Source organism: Callospermophilus lateralis, chromosome 6, assembly GCF_048772815.1.
Source record: "Callospermophilus lateralis isolate mCalLat2 chromosome 6, mCalLat2.hap1, whole genome shotgun sequence".
Lineage (NCBI taxonomy): Eukaryota > Metazoa > Chordata > Mammalia > Rodentia > Sciuridae > Callospermophilus > Callospermophilus lateralis.
In genome coordinates this window covers 123,145,370-123,165,470 of record NC_135310.1, presented here as the reverse complement: position 1 = coordinate 123,165,470, position 20,101 = coordinate 123,145,370, and the positions used below count along the sequence as shown (strand labels likewise).

Below are 20,101 nucleotides of genomic sequence, written 5' to 3'. Positions count from 1 at the left end.
ATACAGTGTTGAGCAAGAGGAATCCTTACTGTATAATTAGTTTGTATAAAATACAAGAAAGGTAAAATTCAGGTATATTATATGTAGTTGGGATAGTAATTAGCCTTGGGAGAGGGTATTAACAAGCAGAAGTTCCAGGGCAGCTGCTGAGATGGGGTGCTAGTTAAGATTCTGTTTTTGTGATCACATGTTCTGCTTAGTTTGTGAAAATTCATACATATTTATTACATACATATATATTGTGCTGTGATTAAAAAATATTAAATCCTTTATTTTATAGGCATCAACTATAGGCTAGTCTCTTTTTGTAAGTTCTTGAGATGTAAAAGTGAACAAAACAAACATTTCTCTCTTTCATTCTATTTTGGGAATTGGTAGAGGAGGAGAAAGACTGTCAACAAACAAAATTTAAAATTTATATGGGATCTGGGGATTCAATTTAGGGGTAGAGTGCTTACCTAGCAAACCCGAGGGCCAGGATGGGATCTCCAGCTCCAAAAATAACAACAAATAAAACTTATATATTAGGAAATTATAAGTTGTGTGAATTGGGCATGGTGGTGCACACCTGTAATCCCAGCAACTTGGGAGGCTGAGGCAGGAGGATACCAAGTTCAAGGCCAGCATTAGCAATTTAGCATGGCCCTAAGCAACTTACTAAGATCCTGTCTCATGGTCTGGGGCTGTAGCTCATGCCTCATATGTGTGAGGTACTAGGTTCGATCCTCAGCACCACATATAAATAAATAAGTAAATAAAAGATATTGTGTCCATATACAAGTAAAAAAAAATCCTGTCTTAAAATAAAAAATATAAAGGACTGGGGATGTGGCTCAGTTGGTTAAGTGCCTTAGGTTCAATCCCCAGTATCACAAAAGTGAGGAATGAGGGGGTACCAGGATTTAGGGGTGGGGGCAGAGGAGATTAAAATTTGAAACAGTTAATAAGGATAGGCCTTACTGTTTAGGTGATTAACTTTGAGCAAAAACTTCAAGGAGGGTAAAGCGAGAGCCACAAGGGTTTCTGGGGGAAGAGCCAACTACAGAGGAAAAGGGCATCAGAAAGGCTCCAAAGTAAGACATCTCTTACAGCAGGTAGAGAAAGCAATAAAATCAGAGACTGTATGTGATCGACCCACTGAGGAATGGTATGTCACACTAAAGAGTTTGGCTTTTATTCTGAGACAAATTGGAACATTACAGGACATTGATCAGATGAGTCCCTTGAGGCTTCCTGGGAGAAAAGACCCATTCTGGCTACTGTGTAGAGAGGAGTCTGTAGGAGCAGGAGAGACTCAAGAGCCAACTGAGAGGCTATTGCTGTATCCCCACTGAGAGATGATGGTGGCTTAGATCAAGGTGGAAGCAGTGCAAGTGATGAGGTTGAATATCTTCTCAAGATAAAATTTCCTATTTGATTGCAAGTGAGAAGTGAGATTAAGAAAGGAGGCTGGGGATGTGGCTCAAGCGGTAGCGCGCTCGCCTGGCATGTGTGCAGCCCGGGGTTCAATCCTCCACACTACATACAAACAAAGATGTTGTGTCCGCCTAAAACTAAAAAATAAATATTAAAAATTCTCTCTCTCCCTCTCTCTTTAAAAAAAAGAAAAAAGAAAAAAGAAAGGAGCAATGCTGGACATTGAGGCACAAGCCTGTAATCCCAGCGGCATGGGAGGCTAAGGCAGGAGGATCACCAGTTCAAAGCCAGCCTCAGCCTCCGAGAGGCATTAAGCAACTCAGTGAAACCCTGTCTCTAAATAAAATACGAAATAGGGCTGGGGATGTAGATCAGTGGTTGAGCACCCCTGAGAGGGAGGGAGGGAGGGAGGGAGGGAGGGAGGGAGGAAGGAAGGAAGGAAGGAAGGAAGGAAGGAAGGAAGGGAGGAAGGGTCAATGAGGATTCTGAGGTTTTGGACTTCACCGGATTTTTGAAATTGCCATCAGCTTCAGCTGATGGGGAAGGCTATGAATACAGCAAGTTTTGAGAAGCTGGAGATCAAATGTTTATCTTTGGATACACTTAATTTGAAATGGTCTATTAGATATCCAAGAGACATCAAACCTAAATACAAGTCTGGAGTTGGGGGGAGAGATCCATGATGAAACTATATGTTTGGAAGTCATCAATGCATAAATGCTATCTGAAACCAAAAGACTCGATGTCCTTGACAACCTATTTTGGTTAGTAGAGGGTCAGGGTGAAGGCTTCACTGAAGTGAGTTTAAGTGAGATTGGGGACTAGAAGTAGAGCTCAGTGGTAGAGCATGTGCTTAGTATTTGTAAGGCCCTGGGTTGGATGAAAGTTACCTTGGAAGGACAGAAATTAGAGAAAGTAATAATAGACACCTTTAAGAAAATATTGTACTGTTAAAGAAAAAAAAGAAAAAGAAAAATTTTTTGCTATGGCAAAAGGGAGAAAAAAATGGTGTGGTAGTTAACTATATATAGAGAGGGAGGATAAGAGAATAATTTTTGAAAGTTTGGAAACTGACCCTTACAAATACAAATATGTATTTGTATTTGATGCCAGGTCCTCACACATGCTACACCCTTAAAGGCTAAAATTCTTCTTCTTCTTCTTCTTCTTCTTCTTCTTCTTCTTCTTCTTCTTTTTTTCGGTACTGGGGATTGAACTTAGAGTGCTTTACCACTGGGCTACATCCCCTGTACTTTTTCTTTTTAGACAGGATTTCTCTAAATTGCTAAGGGCCTTGCTAAATTGCTGAGCCTGGCCTTGAACTTGCTATCCTCCTACCTCAGCCTCCCAAGTTGCTGCAATTACAGGCATGTGTCACCATACCTGCTGCAAAGGCTAATATTCTTAACTGACTCCTGACAAATTTTCTGCCTTCACTGTCCAAAAAATGGACAAATAGTCATTTTATTTATCATTGCCAGCTAGGTGCAGGTCCCCAAACACATGCTTTCACTGATCTGTTCACTGAACCTTATTTTGCACCCTCTCAAAACTTGGCTAAACTATAATTAGCTCTTCTTTTTCATTCTTTTGGTACAGGGGACTGAATCCAGTGGTGTTCTACCCTTGAGCTACACACTTAGCCCTTTTTATTTTGAGACAGTCTTGCTACATTACCCTGGCTGAACTTGGATTTGCGATCCTCCTGATTCAGCCTCCGGAGTTGCTAGGATTACATATGAGCACCACTGAGCCCGACTTCATATTTCTTAATGTTTTTTTTCTAGAAGCACTTCTAAACTTCCCCAGGGAGACACATTTTATTTTTACTTCTATAATATTCTGTGCATATATTCAGAGTTTCAAAATATCGTTGTTGAATGATTTGTTGAACTAGCAGTAGGTCTAAATGGAGCCGAGGATTCTACAGTCAAGAACTAAGAGACAAAGGGAGAAAATAGTCCTGCAGTTTGTAAAATGAAACCCTCTGTTGAAACCCGATAATAACAAGTATAAAAATCTATTCAAGAAAATTATAGGTTGTAAAATCAATTGTAAGTCTCAGTCTTCGGTTGCTGATATTTTGAAGATTAGGTCATTCCTAGCTTATCTTTGTTCAATGATTTGCATATATTATGCAAATAAATAGAACTACTCAAAGAATGCCTACGCCGCGGGTGTCGATGACACGCTCCCCTAGAACCTGGGATTGGCCTGTCTACCCACTTCATTTGCATGACGTGATTTAATAAATGGAAGGCCCCGCCCCTCTGAGGCCTTCACCTCTCGCGAAAGGACGCGTGAGTTGGGACTCTCCCCGGGTCTACGGAAGCCCCGCCCTCGGCTTGTAATCCCTCCGGTTCGTTCGCCGTCCTTTCTTTCTCCTCCGCTGAAAGGACCACAGGCCTTGCATCGTTTCCTTCCACTTTCAGCGTCCCTACGTCTCTCCGCTCCCATCTTTCTGCGGACGCACGACGCACGCCCCGCCTCTTTCTCCCACCATTCGTCGTGTAAATTCTGCGCCCCAACCGCCCGGCCGACCGGCGCCGCATTCCCGCCCCCTCTACACAACTCAACGGCCGACGCCGGGGGCCCGCCTCCTCAGCCAACCAGCGTCCTATCGTCTGTAAGTCCCTCCTCTTTATGCAAATAAGCTCTGCAAGCCCCGCACACTCTGCCCCTTTTTTTTTTTTAAAATAAGGACTGCCCCAGAAGTAAAGAAGGTTAGGTTAGAAAGCGCCCCGCCCTTTATGCAAAACAGGGGGCGTGTCCAACCGCGGTGGGAGGCGGGAGGTGGGGGGGCGCTCCCGGGGGCGGCGGTTGCCCGGATGGGCCGTTAGTCGGAGCCCAGCCGCGGAGTGAGCGAGGGAGACGGGAGGAGCCGAACCCGGCGCCATCCGCCGCCATCCGCCCCCGCCCCACCGCCATCCCGCCCCGGGGAGCCCCTAAGTCCCGGTCCCGGACCCCCACGCACCCGGCCAGGTGAGTCTGGGCGAGTCGAGCGCTGACGCCCTTTTCCGGCGCGGGAGCGGAGGCGGCGGCGGCGGCGACAGCGGCGGCGGGCCGGGGGGAGGAGAAGCTGCCATTAGCCGCCGCCATTTTGTCCTCCTGCTGCCGGGCCTGCCTGCCCCTCCCCCTCCGGTACCTCTACCCCAGTACCGGCACCTCCAGCCCTTCTCTCAGGGTCTGCAGCCTGCCCCAACCCACTCACCGCCCTGGCTTCAGAGACCGACCCCAGCTCTTGAGCCCGAAACACTGTACCCTCTACTGCTCTTCTGCTACTTCACCCCCATCTGTTAGCCCCCTCCCCGCCACCGCCGCCCTAGGTTGAGCCGCGCCCGACAGACCTCCTCTTGGAGGGTCTCTTTTCCATATTATGGGACCTCCCCCTCCCATTACCCGGTGCTCTGGTCCCCCTTAATTGGCCCCTTTGCGTCGAGTCACTCCCCCCTCTAGAACCTTGCTTTTATCCAGCATCTGCCTTCTACATTCCTCAGTTTCTTCTCTGCTTTTTCATTTTTCGTAGTAGACCTGTCCCCTTCTTTCTTCCCAACACCGTGTTTCTTTTTGGGTCGCTAGACACTATACCATTACTTTCTCCTCCGCATCCTTTCTCTGCCATTACTTCCATATATTATTTCCCACCTGTGTTTGTGTTAATATTTTTATTAGTTTTAGTCTGTTCTCTTTACATTTTTTTTCTTCTTATATTGATTTTCGCAGATTGGCTTCCTCCAGTACTACAGAGCAATAACCATTCTCTCATCTCTAGCCTGTCATAAAGTTCTCTCTCTCCCTGATTTTGGCTTTCATCTTAGGCCTATCTACTTTCTCCTCACCATCTCCCATCTTTTTCCTTTACACTGTTCCCACCCACTCTAGATGGAGTTTGGCCTACTTGGGGAGCAGGGGCTATTAAGGAAAGAAATGACTGCTGATGGACATTTTTGAGGATAGGAAAATGAAGTTGATTCTTGGCTTGGCGTTCTGGTTACTGGCCCATATTACAGGGTGTTCTCAAAGTAGCTTCTTAGTGCTTTGGATTTTTCTCAATTCTTTCACAGTGCTTTGGTTTACTCAGGTCTACACATGGTAAGCCAGAGCCCACTAGTACTTTTTTGTGAAGGTAGAATTGTTCCCAGGAGCCAAGATGGGCTCAAGTTTAGGAAAAGGTAGAGTGTTTCAAATAATTGGAGTTCTATAACATGAGAGATGTAGAGTCCAGGTTGTTCCATGAGAATCCTCTGGCACCAGCTCCCATTCGGGTGGAGCAAGCTCATAAAATCCTTAAACTCCCAGCATACCTTCCTACAAACATTCCCAGATGGGACTTGAGATTGCTGGGAGTAGAACCTGGGGCACAGGGCCCTGGGGCATGATTTGGGAGCTGGTGTATAATAAATTGGTGATCTAAAGTTTTCTTTCTTTCATGGTGGAGTTGTACGCCTCTTTCTTATTTTCTTTGCCGCTTGGACTTGCTTGCCTCATTTGATTGTGGGTCTCTGAAATGATTTTGGTGGAGAAAAGGAATTATTACTTTTGGGAATAATAAAGAGGCTGCTGCCCTTTCTAGATTGGCACAAAGGGCAGAGCATTAATACTGGGAAGATAACTAGATTTTTTTTTTTTTTTCCCCTTGGCAGAAGGTATCAGAAGAAAGAGAAAACATGGCATTAGCACTATGTGGGAAATAAGTATATTGTGGTTGCTTAAAAAGAATGTGGAGTTTACATAGACTGGAGGAAAAGTCACTAAAGGGCCACATACCCGGGTCCCTAGTGAGAATGAAAGAGACCATCTACATTTCTGTTTCAGTCTATGAAAAGGGTAGAGTCTGAGACACTGGTATCTGGCCCACAGGCTCCGGCACGTTTTGGGGGAGGTGCCTGAAGAACCCAACGTACTCAATGAGCTTCCAGCGCAATGTCCGATCGCTCGGGGCCGACTGCCAAGGGGAAGGATGGAAAGAAGTATTCCTCGCTCAACCTGTTTGATACTTATAAGGGCAAGTCCTTAGAGATCCAGAAACCCACTGGTGAGGGTCCTACAAAGATGCTACTAATGGATGGAGGCTAGGCATGATTGGGGTATACATTTTAGAGCTCTTTGAAGGGGAATGGGTATAGTAGAGTAAAAGACCAGAGGAACACACTGGAAATCTCCCCGTTTTACCTTGAGTCCTATAGAGGGTGTTGAGTTCTGGGTTAACACCAGTTACCCTCCTACAAAGGCGTGTCTTTGGTTCCCTGTCTTTGGACACGTAAGAACTGGAGGAAAAGAACTGTGGATTTGGGGAAGTCTGGGGCCAGCTTGCTCCTCGCGGGCTCAGATCAGTCATCCCACATAGAGACAATAAATGTAATATATCTCAACGTTTCCAAGAGGCATTTCGGAGATTTTTATCGAGGGAAGGGATAGCTTCTAAGAGAAACTTGGAGTACGTAGGAAACAGGCCGTTCAGGAAGTCTGAATAGAATCAGGTTGGGATGCTGTCAGATCTCCCATGTGAGATGTTTTTCACCCTCTCTCCACCTTTTCTTCAGTTGCCCCTCGCCATGGCCTGCAGAGTCTCGGGAAAGTTGCCATTGCCCGGCGTATGCCACCCCCAGCCAACCTTCCAAGCCTGAAAGCCGAGAACAAAGGCAATGACCCCAATGTCTCACTAGTGCCGAAAGACGGAACAGGATGGGCAAGCAAACAGGAGCAGTCCGACCCCAAGAGGTAGACAGAGGTTTGGGGGACCAAAGAGTGATGAGTATCTTAACTTTGAACTTAAAAGTGGATTGGGATTTGGTTTGGTATAGTCCAGTCCCATGATAACCAGAAAAGAAAAAAAAAATGAAGGAGTCACCTTTTGAACCTATTCTGGGTTTCTGATTAGATACTAAGAAATGACACCGCCGGTGGTGGTGCAGGCCTGTAATCCCCAGTGATGAGTTCAAAGCCAGCCTCAGCAACTTAGTAAGACCCTGTCTCTAAATAGAATATAAAAAGGGGCTGGAGATGTGGTTAAGTCCTCTTGAGTTCAATCCCTTGTACCAAAAAAAAAAAATAAAAAATGGTACTGTAAGCTCTTTGTTAGAGAAAAACAGCTAACAGCCTATACAGGGTGGCAAAATTAATGGTAGTTTGTTCTAATATTTCTAAGTAATAGTATTGGACCTAGGGTCTATCCTTACTTTCTACTAATTGGAGAAGTTGGAGAGGCATCTTGGGTTTTGGGTAACCTTTTTCTATTATCCCTTCAGTTCCGATGCCTCAACCGCTCAGCCGCCGGAATCGCAGCCACTGCCGGCTTCACAGACGCCTGCCTCCAACCAGCCGAAACGACCCCCAACAGTCCCCGAGGTATCTGGAGATCTAGAGGTGTTGGGAGGGAAATGGTTTCTATCTCCCCCAACCCATGTCATCATTTATCTTTTTTCTTAGAACACTCCTTCGGTTCCAAGCGGGGTAAAGTCCTGGGCACAAGCCAGCGTCACCCATGGAGCACATGGAGATGGTGAGTACAGAATTGTCAGGGAACTGTGTCTGAGCATCACAGGAGGCAGGCGCCCTTGACTGTGCCTTAAGTGTCCTTGGTCCTCTCGCTGAGTCTCAGTCCCTTGTATTCAGTTTCATGGGGCACATGAGGAAGTTTTAAATCTATTTTCTATGTGGGGGTAGTAGGGTTCTAGGACCTTCTTGGGGAATGATCAGGTATTTCAAAGAGGTAAATTTGAAGGCAGGAACCTCTTAGAGCCCTTTACTTTCATGGTGCATGCATCTTTAACAAATGTATCTGTCTTTTATCTGCACCTTCACCCCAACAGGTGGAAGGGCATCAAGCCTACTGTCGCGATTCTCTCGAGAGGAATTTCCGACCCTGCAGGCGGCTGGCGACCAGGACAAGGCTGCCAAGGAAAGGGAGTCTGCCGAACAGTCGTCTGGGCCAGGACCAAGCCTCCGCCCCCAAAGTGAGTGACTGCATAGTGGGAGTAAGTGGTTCCCTTCAGCCACGACATTGTTTATTCTATCTCTGAGCTAAGTGACGGCTTATTCACCTTCCTCCCCATCATTTTCACTTTCCTTGGAATATAAACATGTCTTTTCTCCACCTTTGTCCAAAATGTAGATTCTACAACTTGGAGGGACGGAGGTGGGCGTGGCCCTGATGAGCTGGAGGGCCTGGACTCCAAACTTCATCATGGTCATGATCCCCGGGGGGGGCTGCAGCCTTCAGGCCCACCCCAGTTCCCTCCCTACCGCGGAATGATGCCGCCCTTTGTGAGTCTGGATTTTTTATTTTGGTTGCACTGAAAGCTAGTGTGTTAGGAGTAAGGACTTGACCTTTGGAGGATGCAGTTACAAAGCAGGCAGCCAAACAGAGGGTGGGTGGACAATAGCAGGTTTAAAGGACTGGCAGTCTATTTGTCCCTCTTGTCAGCTACTGTTGGGTCCTTTTGCAGATGTATCCCCCATACCTTCCGTTCCCTCCACCCTATGGACCCCAGGGGCCTTATCGATACCCTACTCCTGATGGGCCCAGGTAAGGAATCCCGGTCTGAGTTTGTGGTTGGGAGAAGGGGAAACCTCTGGGAAAAAGATATGGTTTTTTAGCTAGGAGATATAGTCTTGTGTGTGGTTTTATAACACATCATCTTTTATCTTGTCCCATTTTTCTTTCAACACACAGCCGTTTCCCCCGTGTGGCGGGGCCCCGGGGCTCAGGGCCACCAATGCGCCTTGTAGAGCCTGTGGGTCGGCCTTCTATTCTTAAAGAGGATAATCTCAAAGAATTTGACCAGTTGGACCAGGAAAATGATGATGGTTGGGCAGGTGAGTGAATATGAACAGTTAACTATTGGATCCTAAAAGGGATATCGTGGGAGAACAGACATTGAACAGTAGAGAAAATATATGAAGAAAAACCAGGTCTTGGCAAAGTGCAGAGAGCAGTGACAGTGACAAGACTTATAGTTGATGAACATAAACCTTAGAGGGAGGGGCCAGTATTGATAATGTGTCTCATCATGTATTTCAGACCACTTCCTGTGTCCTAGGAACACATCTGAGATTGAAGAGCAGGACACTTGGATTACTACTCTTTATTTTTCTTTTCAGGGGCCCATGAGGAGGTCGACTACACTGAAAAGCTCAAGTTCAGTGATGAGGAAGATGGGCGAGACTCTGATGAGGAGGGAGCTGAGGGCAAGTAAGTTAGGACTATCAGGGGAAAGGAGGGAGCTCTATTTTTTTTTCTTTTTCTACACCTCATGGTAATATACTCTCAGAGGAGTTGATTTGCAGCTGAATTTAATTTCATGTTCTGCTCACAGCAAGGATTCCCAATCAGCTGCTGGTGAGGAACGGCCTCCTGAAGCAGATGGCAAAAAGGGCACCTCCTCTGGCAGCGAACCACCCCCTCTCAAGACCGCCTGGGCAGAGACCTCTCGGCCTCCAGAGACAGAGCCAGGGCCTCCTGCCCCAAAGCCTCCCCCACCCCCACCTCACCGGGGCCCCACCGGGAACTGGGGCCCCCCTGGGGACTACCCAGTGAGTGTCTACAATGAGGGTTGAGAAGGGTTAAATTGTGGGAGGTATCAGCTGAGTAATTGAAGCAGTAATAATGGAGGAAACGGAAGGGAAGTCTGAAAAAGGACTCTGTGAAGTTGAGGGTAATGGAGAATCTCTGGAAAGCTTGAGAACATCCTGGGGAGTCTGGGAGAAAAATTGGGCTGCTAGTAAGGAAAAACAAGACCCCTGAGTGCTTAGGTCTCCAAAGAAGAAAAGGAATGGAAAAAAAAAAAGTGATTAGATTTTTTTCCACCCACAAAGGCCATTCACCCTGAGGCCTGACACTGGCATCCTTTGATTGTTCTGCTAAAGAGATGATAGAAAGGGCTGGGGATGTGGCTCAAGTGGTAGCGTGCTCGCCTAGCATGCGTGAGGTGCTGGGTTCGATTCTCGGCACAACACAAAGATATTGTGTCCATTTAAAACTAAAAAACGAATATTAAAAAAAAAGAGATGATAGAATGCCTAATGACTGACACCCCTGGCCTGCTGGGTCTGCCCATTGACAGGATCGTGGGGGTCCTCCCTGCAAACCCCCAGCACCTGAAGATGAGGATGAGGCATGGCGGCAGCGGCGAAAGCAGTCTTCATCTGAAATCTCCCTGGCAGTGGAGCGGGCCCGCCGTAGGCGAGAAGAGGAGGAGCGGCGCATGCAGGAAGAGCGCCGGGCAGCCTGTGCTGAGAAGCTCAAGCGACTGGATGAAAAGTTTGGGGCACCTGACAAACGGCTCAAAGCAGAGCCTGCTGCCCCACCTGCCGCCCCACCTGCCCCAGCTCCACCACCTGCAGGACCCAAAGAACTCCCTGCAAGTCCAGCTCCACCGCCGGCACCAGCCACAACACCAGAGAAAGAACCTGAAGAGCCAGCACAGGCCCCTCCTGCTCAGTCCACCCCCAGTCCAGGTGTGGTTCCAGTTCCCACTCTAGTGAGTGGTGGTGGCACTACCAGTAGCACCAGCAGTGGCAGCTTTGAAGCCAGCCCAGGTATGGAAAAGAGGATAGGTACTGCTAAGATCTTAAGGGTGCAAGGTAATAGGGATGGAAGTGAAGTAGAAGTTATTTGTTTTGGTTTGTTTGTCTATGAGTGGTGGGGGGAAGTCCCATCATTTGCTCATCTATGAAAGGGAAAGCTCTAAAACTGCTTCTATAAGCCTAGAGTGGAGCAAGATTGAAGAAAGTTGTTTGGGTGATTTCATAGGCCATTAATAGCAGCAGTAGTGGCTCTTGAGGCCATAGTTTGTTTTTATGGGTTTTACATGGGATGGGCTTCAATACAGTGGGATTCGGTTGAATACCTCAGTCTCTGGAGAGAGCGAGCTACATGAGTTGGCTGGAATTTCTGATCTTTTCTTGGACTGTCCTATTGCACTAGGTTACTCTGTTTTTTTCTCCAATGCAGTGGAACCACAACTGCCTTCAAAAGAGGGTCCTGAACCAACAGAAGAGATTCCTCCACCTACCACACCCCCAGCCCCAAAGGTGGAACCCAAGGGTGATGGGGTGGGTCCTACCCGACAGCCCCCCAGCCAGGGCTTGGGCTACCCCAAATATCAGAAGTCATTGCCTCCTCGTTTCCAGCGGCAACAGCAGGTGAGATCAAGTTGTTTTTGCTAATTTTATCCATAAGTTGTCTTCTGGGTTCTTTGCCTTTGTTTGGGTCTCCTGTGTGACAGTTTCCATCTACTCCAGGTTTTTGTCAAACTTGTGCATTAACTTTTTTCTCTGCTGCTCCCTTCGTGTGGGGGCTTTATAACCTCTTCCATCCCATCTTTTTTGTTCTTCCTCAGGAGCAGCTCCTGAAGCAGCAACAGCAGCAGCAGTGGCAGCAGCATCAACAGGGGTCTGCCCCTCCTGCCCCAGTGCCCCCATCACCACCACAGCCTGTGACCCTGGGGGCTGTGCCAGCTCCGCAGGCTCCACCACCACCCCCCAAGGCCCTGTACCCAGGTGCTCTGGGCCGGCCCCCACCCATGCCCCCAATGAACTTTGATCCTCGCTGGATGATGATTCCTCCTTATGTGGACCCTCGGCTCCTTCAGGGCCGGCCCCCACTGGACTTCTACCCTCCTGGTGTGCATCCTTCTGGTAAGGGGCCTTTGGAGGGGTGGTAAAACCCCTCAGTCCTAGGAAGTGTGGATATCAATGTCTCAATTTGTTGTGATTGGAATTACAAGTGGGGGTGAGGGGAGTGCTTAACGGCAGAGATAGTTCTGTGAGAGAGTGGACTTGGGGAAGAAACAAACGTTGGGCCTTATTTGGCAAGGCTTTATTAGGGGGTTTGGTTCTTTCGTATGACAACTGAGTGATTGTTCCTATTTCACAAGAATAGGCAAGGCACAGATTTACTGGTGTGAAAGATGAAAGGTGCTGACTTAACAGAGAAGACTAGATTGGGGAGGTGGTTTTGAAGCGCTGGAAGTCCAGATGACACGAAATGATTTTATTCTTTTTTTGTTTCCTCAGGCCTAGTTCCCCGAGAGCGCTCAGATAGCGGGGGTTCTAGCTCAGAGCCGTTTGAGCGTCATGCAGCCCCCCTTTTACGGGAACGGGGCACCCCACCAGTGGATCCAAAGTTGGCCTGGGTAGGAGATGTCTTCACCACCACACCCACTGACCCTCGCCCACTTACTTCACCTCTGCGCCAGGCTGCAGATGAGGAAGACAAGGGGTTGAGGTGAGTCTTGTTAATGAGGAATGAGTGAGTTCCTAGTTAAAAGGCCTGGGTCTAAGGAAAAGGTACTGTGGATTATTGGTGAGATGATGAACATAAAGGGAATATTTAGCTCGTATTAATGTGTTCTCTTTCCCCACCCAATTCTTGTTTTCCTCATCCTGAGATACTTCATTCTTTTTCTGTCTCCCTTTTAGGAGCGAGACTCCTCCAATACCTCCTCCACCACCTTATCTGGCCAGTTATCCAGGCTTTCCTGAGAACGGAGCCCCTGGGCCCCCAATTTCTCGTTTTCCTCTGGAGGAGTCAACTCCCCCAGGGCCACACCCACTCCCCTGGCCCCCAGGCAATGATGAAGCTGCCAAGATACAAGCTCCACCACCCAAGAAGGAACCCCCCAAGGAGGAGACTCCACAGCTGACAGGGCCGGAAGGTCGAAAGCCTGCCCGTGGAGTTGGAGGGGGAGGCCAAGGCCCCCCACCACCACGCAGAGAGAGTCGTACCGAGACCCGCTGGGGCCCTCGCCCAGGTAGCAGTCGTCGAGGAATCCCTCCAGAGGATCCAGGGGCCCCTCCCCGCCGGGCTGGGCCTATAAAGAAACCACCACCACCTGCAAAAGTGGAAGAGCTGCCTCCTAAATCCCTGGAACAGGGGGATGACTCCTCCAAACCCCCAAAGCCAGACCCACTCAAGACAGCTAAGGGGAAAATGGTCCCCAAGGAGACCCCACCCAGTGGGAATCTTTCCCCTGCACCAAGGCTTCGGAGGGATTATTCATATGAGAGAGTGGGTCCTACCTCTTGCCGGGGTCGGGGCCGAGGCGAGTATTTTGCCAGAGGGAGGGGTTTTCGGGGGACCTATGGGGGACGGGGACGGGGAGCCCGAAGCCGAGAGTTCCGCAGTTACCGGGAGTTTCGTGGAGATGATGGGCGTGGAGCTGGGACTGGAGGACCAAACCACCCTGCTCCTCCCCGAGGCCGCACTGCTAGTGAGACACGAAGTGAGGGTTCAGAGTATGAAGAAATTCCTAAGCGGCGCCGGCAGCGTGGCTCAGAAACAGGCAGTGAGACCCATGAGAGTGATCTGGCTCCCTCAGACAAAGAGGCTCCCCCACCTAAGGAGGGAGTACTCACCCAGGTCCCTCTCACTCACCCACCACCAGGAGCCCCCCCTTCACCTGCCCCTGCCCGTTTTTCCACTGCCCGGGGTGGACGTGTTTTCACTCCAAGAGGGGTGCCCTCACGGCGTGGCCGAGGGGGAGGGCGGCCCCCTCCTCCTGTTTGCCCAGGCTGGAGCCCTCCATCCAAGTCCTTGGTTCCAAAGAAACCTCCAACAGGTCCTTTACCTCCGAGTAAGGAGCCTTTGAAAGAGAAGCTGATTCCAGGACCTCTGTCTCCCGTGGCCCGGGGAGGCAACAGTGGAGTAGGCAACATGGGTATAGGTGTGGAAGATGGGGAACGACCCCGAAGGAGGAGGCATGGAAGGGCTCAGCAGCAGGACAAACCACCTCGGTTCCGGAGGCTGAAACAGGAACGAGAGAATGCTGCCAGAGGGGCTGAGGGCAAGCCCTCTTCCCTAGCCCTTCCAGCCTCCACTCCTGGACCTGAGGAAGCCTTGGCAACAGTCACAGTGCCCCCTCCACCTCGTCGGGCAGCGGCCAAGTCTCCTGATCTGTCAAACCAGAACTCAGACCAAGCCAATGAGGAATGGGAGACTGCATCAGAGAGCAGTGACTTTGCTAGTGAGCGTCGTGGTGACAAGGAGGCTCCCCCACCAGCAATTCTGACCCCCAAAGCTGTGGGAACTCCTGGGGGTAGTACTGGTGGGGCTGGACCAGGCATTTCAACCATGTCCCGTGGAGAGCTGAGCCAGAGGGCCAAGGATTTGAGCAAGCGGAGCTTCTCAAGTCAGAGGCCAGGAATGGATCGGCAGAACCGCCGCCCAGGCCCCAGTGGCAAGACTGGCAGTGGAAGTGGAAGTAGTGGAGGTGGTGGTGGAGGTCCAGGGGGAAGGACCGGCCCAGGACGAGGGGACAAGAGGAGCTGGCCCTCTCCCAAAAACCGAAGGTGTGTACAGGTTGGAGTTTATTCTTAAGATGGAAAAAAGTGGGAGAAAGCCCCAGGGGAAGGTGAGGGTAGGTACAGGCAATCTGTGGGCACATGGACTCAAATTAGAAAAGCATTAGGGTTCCATGGTCAACTAAGGTGCCTGATTACTAGTACTCCACATCTTGTTTCTTGCTTTTAACTACACAGATCCAAACATGAAAAATCCTTAGAGGGGCATAACAAAAGGACAGGTTTTAATGGGAAAAAGTTGAAAAATAGAACTGTATAGAAAAACAGTTTAGTGAACTTTGGGAACTGATGCTCTTTTCTCTTCAGCCGTCCTCCAGAGGAGCGTCCTCCAGGACTCCCCCTGCCTCCCCCACCCCCTAGCAGTTCGGCTGTCTTCCGCCTGGACCAAGTTATCCACAGCAACCCTGCTGGCATCCAACAGGCTCTGGCCCAGCTTAGCAGCCGCCAAGGAAACATAACAGCACCAGGGGGGCACCCAAGGCCTAAACCTGGGCCTCCCCAAGCCCTTCAGGGCTCCTCCCCTCGGCCCCCAACCCGATATGACCCCCAGAGGGCCACCAACAGTGTCAGTTCTGGTAAGCTGGAGAGGGTACTGGGTGGGAATGTTTCTATCCCCAGAGAAGGTCAGGTGCTAAAGTGGGAAGAGCGGCCTGGGGGCCCTGCTGCTGGGTGTCTTCATTGAGCAAGGGTGGAAGGATTGGGGGGAACAGTAGGGAGCTAGGGTCAGTGATAGTGAGGCAGATGCTGACAGTTTTCCCCTTTTCCCCAGACCCCCACTTCGAGGAGCCAGGGCCGATGGTGAGGGGGGTGGGCGGGACTCCCCGGGACTCTGCCGGGGTTAATCCCTTCCCCCCCAAACGGCGGGAGCGACCTCCCCGAAAACTGGAGCTGCTGCAGGAGGTGAGGGATGGGGCTGGAGATTGGGCTTTGCTGCACTTTCACTTTGAAGGTTCTTGGTTATATTTCTCCACTCTTTGCTATTCCCATATTCTTACTCAAAATTCTCACTAGTAGTTACTGTTTGTTTCCCGTGTGTCTTCATTGTTGCCCCCCCCCAATGCCTCACTCTGTCCTGGCTTCCTATATTCCCCAGTTCCTACCCAATTCGTGTTTTGCTTCTGGCCTTTCTCCACCTTTAGGAATCTCTGCCAGCTTCTCATACCTCTGGAATCCTGCCCTCAAAGCCTGAGGTCCCGGGCCCTCAGGGAGAATCCAGAGATGCAGGCACAGAGGCCCTGACCCCCCACATCTGGGATCGTTTACATACTGGTGAGTGAAGCTGAATGAAGGAAGGAGCTGGTAAAGTGGTGAGAGTGAGGTGGCTTTGGAACTGTCTTCTCACTGCCTGCATCCTGGTTGGTGCTCTCCTCCAGCCACCAGCCGAAAGAGTTACCGGCCCGGCTCCATGGAGCCCTGGATGGAGCCCCTGAGTCCATTTGAGGATGTGGCTGGCACAGAGGTGTGTGAGGATGGGAGGGAGTTGCTGAGTTGGGATCTTGTCAGAATATTGGCCATATTTCCCCCACCTGTTCTGGGTCAAGTCTGGGGCTGTTCTCACATGGTTATCTCCTTAAATTTGTATGTGTGCATCAGTCAGGTATCGGGATGCTCTTTACCTTGATTTAACTAGCTCCTTCTCCGCTCCTCTCAGATGAGTCAGTCTGACAGTGGGGTGGACCTGAGTGGGGATTCTCAGGTGTCATCAGGTCCCTGCAGCCAGCGAAGTTCCCCTGATGGAGGACTCAAGGGGGCAGCAGAGGGACCCCCCAAGCGGCCTGCAGGCCCCTCACCCCTGAATGCTGTTCCTGGTGAGGGTCCACCTGGCTCTGAACCCTCTGAACCTCCTAGGAGACGGCCACCTGCCCCCCATGATGGGGACAGAAAGGTAAAAGACCAAAGGAAAGGATAAGAATGTTTCAAGTAATCTTTTACTTTGGCTTTCCCTTTATCTGTTCCATCGCTCTTTCTGGGTGTTCTGGGAATTCCCTGATTTGGGTTCCCTTTCTTTCCTCCCTACACCTTCACTTTACTATGTTCTGCAACTCAGGAGCTGCCCAGGGAGCAGCCTCTGCCCCCTGGCCCCATAGGCACAGAACGAACACAGCGTACAGACCGAGGCCCAGAGCCTGGCCCCCTCCGGCCATCCCATCGACCTGGCCAAGCAGTCCAGTTTGGAACTAGTGACAAGGTGTGTGTGAACTAGACCTGGGAATCTTCCTATGTTGGAAGGAGAGAGGAGGGGCTAGAGATAGGACATGGAAAACATATCTGAATCACAGGATGCTCTCCTGCCTTATTATCACAGGACTCGGACCTGCGCCTGGTGGTAGGAGATAGTTTAAAAGCAGAGAAGGAGCTAACAGCATCAGTTGCCGAGGTAGGTGGAGAATTCAGTAGGAAGACCCAGCATTTCTGGTGAAAATTTCTGAGAGTGACCTGGGTGTCCAGGACATCGGGCATTCTTCTTGACAAGTTTTCTCCTGCCCAGGCCATTCCGATATCCAGAGACTGGGAGCTACTCCCCAGTGCTTCTGCCTCAGCTGAGCCACAGTCCAAGAGCCTGGGTTCTGGGCACTGTGGCCCAGAGCCTAGTTCCTCAGGCCAGCGCCTATATCCTGAGGTCTTCTATGGCAGCCCTGGGCCTCCCAGTTCCCAGGTAAGCCCCAATTTTCATCCTGTGTGCCCTTGAAAGAATCTTCTCTGCCTGTTGTTTCTTCTAATCAGACCTAATTTGTGTAATTGTAAAACACTATTTCCTTGTTATTCTATTTCTCTCCTTTTTAAGCTGCTGCAGTCGGGGGATGGGTTAGCTTTCTTGACCAGATATAAATGGAGCAATTTCAAACCTGCCTTTTCTCTAGCAGGTCTCTGGGGGAGCCATGGACTCTCAGTTACATCCCAATAATGGAGGCTTCCGCCCTGGGACACCCTCACTTCACCCTTACAGGTAAGACCTGTGAACCTCAGAATAAAGTTGAGATAGATTTCAGGGAAGAGAAGATGCAGTTTTGGGTTCTAGAGGTTTTCTGGATTTAGGCATTGCTGAGATTAAGAGTAAATAACTGGCTTCTTAACACCATTCCTTCCCTGATGTCTTTTCAGGTCACAGCCCCTATACCTACCCCCAGGCCCAGCTCCTCCCTCGGCCCTGCTCTCTGGGGTAGCACTCAAGGGCCAGTTTCTGGATTTCTCAGCACTGCAAGCAACAGAACTGGGGAAGTTGCCAGCTGGAGGAGTTCTCTACCCTCCACCTTCCTTTCTTTACTCTCCAGCTTTCTGCCCCAGCCCTTTGCCTGACCCACCTTTGCTTCAGGTAAGAGGTGGTTAGGTGCTAGGGGTGGGGGGAATGTTTAGAGGAGTTGACATACTTCTCCCCATTCCCTAACAGGTACGCCAGGACCTGCCATCCCCTTCGGATTTTTATTCTGCTCCTCTGCAGCCTGGTGGCCAAAGTGGCTTCCTTCCTTCAGGGGCCCCTGCACAGCAGGTACCTTTTATCTTCCCACTCCCCCTTTATTCTCTATCTAGTCACTAGCTTTTTTATTTTCCAAAATGACTTCCTGACTCAATGTACACACTTGCCTTTTTTGTTACAGATGCTTCTACCCATGGTAGATTCACAGCTGCCTGTGGTGAATTTTGGCTCCCTGCCGCCAGCACCACCTCCTGCCCCACCCCCACTTTCCCTGTTACCTGTGGGCCCCGCTCTGCAGCCTCCCAGCCTGGCTGTGCGGCCCCCACCTGCTCCTGCTACTCGGGTGCTGCCTTCACCTGCCAGGCCCTTCCCCCCTAGCTTGGGGCGAGCAGAGGTAAAGTACAGCAAGTGAGGCACTCCAAGTTTAGGGACAGGGATTCTGTCTTAAGATGAATGGGTTGATGGGCGGAGGCTCAGGAATTCTTTACCTTCAGCTTCATCCAGTGGAACTAAAGCCCTTCCAGGATTATCGGAAATTAAGCAGCAGCCTTGGGGGACCTGGCTCATCTCGTACTCCCCCATCTGGAAGGTAATCACAAATTGGAATGCAGACTCCCTATCTCCAGGGATTTGGCTTTCTTTGGAGTCAGGGAAAGTCCTAAACTTACCTTAAACACGCTTCCTCCCTCAGGTCCTTCCCTGGGCTCAATTCCCGTCTCAAGGCCCCACCTTCCACCTACAGCGGGGTGTTCCGCACCCAGCGCATCGACCTCTACCAGCAGGTGAAGAAACTCTTGTGGCCTCCGGTCTAAATTCAAGAGTTGCCACCTGAGTTTCTGACCTAATAATTTGATTTACTCTTCCATAACCACCTGTCCCTTAGGCCTCCCCACCGGATGCCCTGCGCTGGATGCCGAAGCCTTGGGAGCGGACAGGGCCACCTTCTCGAGAAGGGCCTTCCAGAAGGGCAGAAGAGCCTGGGTCCCGAGGGGACAAGGAGCCTGAATTGCCCCCACCCCACTGAGGGAGTTCCTCTTGCCCCCACCCCACCCCCCGGGGCTTGTATATAGATTATAAATATATAAGGGGGAAAGGGGTGGGTGGGGAGGGGTTGTGGGGCTGGAGCCTCGCTTCCCCTCCTCCCCCTTCCCCTGGTCCCCTATCCCTGGGGCCGTTTGTTAAAAAAGAATAATAAAATGATTAAAAAAATATATTTCTAAGTGACTCGGGGGATGGGTATGTTTGGTTATAATACTTTTAACAGCATGGTGTTATTAGAGTGTAGCTTCATTAAGAATATGTCTGGGCTTAGTGCGGTGGCACTCGCCTGTAATCCCAGCGGCTTGGAAGACAAGAGTCAGGAATATAAAGTCAGCCTCAACAATGGTGAGGCTAAGCAACTCAGTGAGACCCCCGTCTCTAACAAAAATGGGCTTGGGATGTGGCTCAGTTGTCAAGTGCCCCCAAATTCAATCCTTGGTACCCAAAAAAGACCGTGTCTGAGAGGGACTAGGGATAAGCTCAGTTGGTAGAGGCCCTGGGTTCAATCCCAGCACATACAAAATCTTTTTTGAGTGTTTTGCTTTTGTGGTTTTGGCATGGGGCTCTACAGAAGCTGCAGAGCTAACGACTTGCCCTTAACGTGTTTAATGATTTCTATTGGTCTAGCATGAAGCTAGTTAAAAGGGAAAGGGACATCAACTACATCTCAAAAGGAATGGCAAAGAATGCAGATGTCTTCCATATCCAAGTACATTAACAACTGGCTTTTTGAGTTTTGACAGCCTAGGTCCAGCATGATCAAACCTTAATTTCATTGGGGCATCACATGTAGGTTATGCTTCAAGAGTACTTGAGTCCAAAGCCATGTTTTCTGTCCTAGTGTACACTTCCATCTCAAGACCTTGGTCTTTTTGTTTGCGTGTAAAATTAGTCCTCTTGCCCAGCTGCTTGGTGGCATGTCCC

The 20,101-nt window shown here is 49.9% G+C and overlaps 1 protein-coding gene and 1 non-coding gene across 3 annotated transcripts; both read left to right on the top strand.

Moving 5' to 3' along the window:
• The first annotated feature begins 4,215 nt into the window (after window positions 1-4,215).
• Prrc2a (proline rich coiled-coil 2A) lies at window positions 4,216-19,349 on the top strand. 2 transcript variants are annotated; one of them, XM_076858962.1, is made up of 31 exons: window positions 4,216-4,398; window positions 6,277-6,451; window positions 6,960-7,137; window positions 7,665-7,764; window positions 7,846-7,918; window positions 8,229-8,372; window positions 8,531-8,682; window positions 8,865-8,944; window positions 9,092-9,234; window positions 9,520-9,610; window positions 9,735-9,951; window positions 10,482-10,956; window positions 11,372-11,562; window positions 11,760-12,057; window positions 12,436-12,646; window positions 12,841-14,709; window positions 15,028-15,296; window positions 15,491-15,621; window positions 15,861-15,990; window positions 16,095-16,180; window positions 16,373-16,606; window positions 16,769-16,909; window positions 17,027-17,098; window positions 17,210-17,377; window positions 17,586-17,668; window positions 17,824-18,034; window positions 18,110-18,208; window positions 18,318-18,530; window positions 18,631-18,725; window positions 18,828-18,918; window positions 19,020-19,349. In XM_076858962.1, exons 2-31 carry the CDS (start codon window positions 6,340-6,342, stop codon window positions 19,158-19,160), a joined length of 6,498 nt encoding a protein of 2,165 aa, XP_076715077.1. In that variant the 5' UTR covers window positions 4,216-4,398; window positions 6,277-6,339; the 3' UTR covers window positions 19,161-19,349. The 2 variants fall into 2 exon arrangements, with proteins under 2 accessions (XP_076715077.1, XP_076715076.1); XM_076858961.1 differs by having other exon boundaries at window positions 17,583-17,668.
• Window positions 6,634-6,763, top strand: LOC143402677 (small nucleolar RNA SNORA38). Its single transcript, XR_013091750.1, has one exon. It is a non-coding gene; the product is annotated as a small nucleolar RNA SNORA38 (small nucleolar RNA).
• Window positions 19,350-20,101: the final 752 nt, after the last annotated feature.